Source organism: Oncorhynchus gorbuscha, unplaced genomic scaffold, assembly GCF_021184085.1.
Source record: "Oncorhynchus gorbuscha isolate QuinsamMale2020 ecotype Even-year unplaced genomic scaffold, OgorEven_v1.0 Un_scaffold_19088, whole genome shotgun sequence".
In the NCBI taxonomy this organism is placed as follows: domain Eukaryota; kingdom Metazoa; phylum Chordata; class Actinopteri; order Salmoniformes; family Salmonidae; genus Oncorhynchus; species Oncorhynchus gorbuscha.
In genome coordinates, this window is record NW_025760488.1 from 1 (window position 1) to 3,572 (window position 3,572).

A 3,572-nucleotide genomic window follows, 5' to 3' on the forward strand; every position below is an offset into this window, starting at 1 on the left:
CATTAGGCTTGATCCTCCAAACTACAGCTAAGATGGCATTGCATTAGGCTTGATCCTCCAAACTACAGCTAAGATGGCATTGCATTAGGCTTGATCCTCCAAACTACAGCTAAGATGGCATTGCATTAGGCTTATTGGAATGTGTTAGTAATAACAGAAACAAGATGCTTGAGTTCACCGTCTGCTCTTGGAGTGACAGGGGATGTCGTGCTTCAGGCTGTTCTCTTCGATCTGTAGCGTGTGGTTGAAGGACCCATCCAGCTCCTGGACTGTCACCTTGATGGGTCCCTACAGAACAAAGACAGTGATTCACCTTACTACTAAATCTCAGACTTGGGTCAAACACAAAATGTCAAATACGTGCGGTAGTTTGATTTAGCTTTGCTGGTACAATGGGACCAATCGAATAGTCCCAAAAGTGCTAACTGCGCCCATCCCGCACACCAGTAAAGTTAACTCAGTTCAAAGAGGACCGACCACATATTTCTGTGTTCCAGAGGAGGTGTAGTCCTGTCGAATCTCCAGTTCTAGAACGTTCCGTTTCCTGTTGAAGGCAAAACTGCCAAAGAACTTCACCACCGCACTCTGGTCTCTGTGGGCTTGAATTAAGGCTAATATCTAAACTGAAACAATTACAGCACTGATCCCAATCAGGGGTACAATGGTAGGTCACCGTAATAACTAGAGCGATCGGGCGTGAATCATTAAATTACTGCAGTGTAATAACCACAGGAATGGTTTTGGAAAACGTTGGTGCTATGGTATATTTCCAGTTGTATAGTGGATATTATAATCATTCAAAGTCTTGATATTACATACAGACAAGACCTTTCTGCTGACTGGTGACATCTACAATACATTTCCTTGTCAGTTGGCAACTCTGGACATTACGGTGAACTTATAAGATACAAAATCAGTCATCTGAAAATGCAAAACGCATATATATGGTCCTTCTGTTGAAGGGTTAAATTATTACACTGCTTAAAGAGGCTTTATAAACAGGCCAATCACCAGTCAGTTCTTAGTGTTCTAACCAGGCCAGTCGGTCCTTAGTGTTCTAACCAGGCCAGTCGGTCCTTAGTGTTCTAACCAGGCCAGTCCGTCCTTAGTGTTCTAACCAGGCCAGTCGGTCCTTAGTGTTCTAACCAGGCCAGTCGGTTCTTAGTGTTCTAACCAGGCCAGTCGGTCCTTAGTGTTCTAACCAGGCCAGTCAGTTCTTAGTGTTCCAACCAGGCCAGTCGGTCCTTAGTGTTCCAACCAGGCCAGTCGGTCCTTAGTGTTCTAACCAGGCCAGTCGGTTCTTAGTGTTCTAACCACGCCAGTCGGTCCTTAGTGTTCTAACCAGGCCAGTCGGTCCTTAGTGTTCTAACCAGGCCAGTCAGTTCTTAGTGTTCTAACCAGGCCAGTCAGTTCTTAAGTATTCGAACCAGGCCAGTCACTTCTTAGTGTTCTAACCAGGCCAGTCACTTCTTAGTGTTCTAACCAGGCCAGTCAGTTCTCAGTGTTCTAACCAGGCCAGTCTCTCCAGTGTTCTGCTAAGCAGGCTGAGGGAGCTGAAAGGATACACCCATTGTTGATGAGGGGTCCTATGTCCTAACCATTAATCTGCTATTACAGTGTTATAGTCACGTTACCTTTCCCTCCAGTGTTCTGATTGACAGGTTAAAGGATACACCCACTGCTTGATGAGGGGTCCTATGTCCTTCCCCGACACGTTGGAGATGGACTTGAGGAAGCTGTGGGTGGATACCAGCATCTGACTCCACATGTGTGACTGGTACTTCTGCGAGGACGCTGTACTGGCCAGGCTTAGTAACTTGTTGAACACCTAGCAGATGGGAAACAGAATAATCTAGTTCATGTATCTGACTCCACATGTGTGACTGGTACTTCTGGGAGGACGTTGTACTGGTCAGACTCAGGAGCTGAACAGGGGAAGACTCAATGTAGTGCTGGGATATGATGGAGTGCTGGGATATGATGGAGTGCTGGGATATGATGGAGTGCTGGGATATGATGGAGTGCTGGGATATGATGGAGTGCTGGGAGTGATGGGATCTGATGGAGTGCTGGGATATGATGGAGTGCTGGGATATGATGGAGTGCTGGGATATGATGGAGTGCTGGGAGTGATGGGATCTGATGGAGTGCTGGGATCCGATGGAGTGCTGGGATCCGATGGAGTGCTGGGATCCGATGGAGTGCTGGGATCCGATGGAGTGCTGGGATCCGATGGAGTGCTGGGATCCGATGGAGTGCTGGGATCCGATGGAGTGCTGGGATCCGATGGAGTGATGGGATCCGATGGAGTGATGGGATCCGATGGAGTGATGGGATCCGATGGAGTGATGGGATCTGATGGAGTGATGGGATCTGATGGAGTGATGGAATCTGATGGTGTGCTGGGATCTGATGGTGTGCTGGGATCTGATGGTGTGCTGGGATCTGATGGAGTGCTGGGATATAATGTAATGCTGGGAGCTGATGGAGTACTGGGATCTGATGGAGTGATGGAGTACTGGGATCTGATGGAGTACTGGGATCTGATGGAGTACTGGGATCTGATGGAGTGCTGGAATCTGATGGAGTACTGGGATCTGATGGAGTACTGGGATCTGATGGAGTGCTGGAATCTGATGGAGTGCTGGGATCTGATGGAGTGCTGGGATATAATGTAATGCTGGGAGCTGATGGAGTACTGGGATCTGATGGAGTGATGGAGTACTGGGATCTGATGGAGTACTGGGATCTGATGGAGTACTGGGATCTGATGGAGTGCTGGAATCTGATGGAGTGCTGGGATCTGATGGAGTGCTGGGATCTGATGGAGTGCTGGGATCTGATGGAGTTCTGGGATCTGATGTAGTGCTGGGATCTGATGGAGTACTGGGATCTGATGGAGTACTGGGATCTGATGGAGTGCTGGGATCTGATGGAGTGCTGGGATCTGATGGAGTGCTGGGATCTGATGGAGTGCTGGGATATGATGGAGTGCTGGGATATGATGGAGTGCTGGGATATGATGGAGTGCTGGGATATGATGGAGTGCTGGGATATGATGGAGTGCTGGGATCCGATAGAGTGCTGGGATCCGATGGAGTGCTGGGATATGATGGAGTGCTGGGATATGATGGAGTGCTGGGATATGATGGAGTGCTGGGATCTGATGGAGTGCTGGGATCTGATGGAGTGATGGGATCTGATGGAGTGATGGGATCTGATGGAGTGATGGGATCTGATGGAGTGATGGGATCTGATGGAGTGATGGGAGTGCTGGGATCTGATGGAGTGCTGGGATCTGATGGAGTACTGGGATCCGATGGAGTGATGGGATCCGATGGAGTGATGGGATCCGATGGAGTGATGGGATCCGATGGAGTGATGGGATCCGATGGAGTGATGGGATCCGATGGAGTGATGGGATCTGATGGAGTGATGGGATCTGATGGAGTGATGGGATCTGATGGAGTACTGGGATCTGATGGTGTGCTGGGATCTGATGGAGTGCTGGGATATAATGTAATGCTGGGAGCTGATGGAGTACTGGGATCTGATGGAGTACTGGGATCTGA

At 49.0% G+C, this 3,572-nt stretch overlaps 1 protein-coding gene across 1 annotated transcript; it reads right to left on the reverse strand.

Annotated features, from left to right (window-relative positions):
* Window positions 1-148: 148 nt before the first annotated feature.
* Window positions 149-1,832, reverse strand: LOC124030972 (transcription initiation factor TFIID subunit 2-like). Its single transcript, XM_046342058.1, has 3 exons — window positions 1,674-1,832; window positions 478-592; window positions 149-288 (listed from the first exon to the last, which is right to left on the reverse strand). Exons 1-3 carry the CDS (start codon window positions 1,766-1,768, stop codon window positions 175-177), a joined length of 324 nt encoding a protein of 107 aa, XP_046198014.1. The 5' UTR covers window positions 1,769-1,832; the 3' UTR covers window positions 149-174.
* Window positions 1,833-3,572: the final 1,740 nt, after the last annotated feature.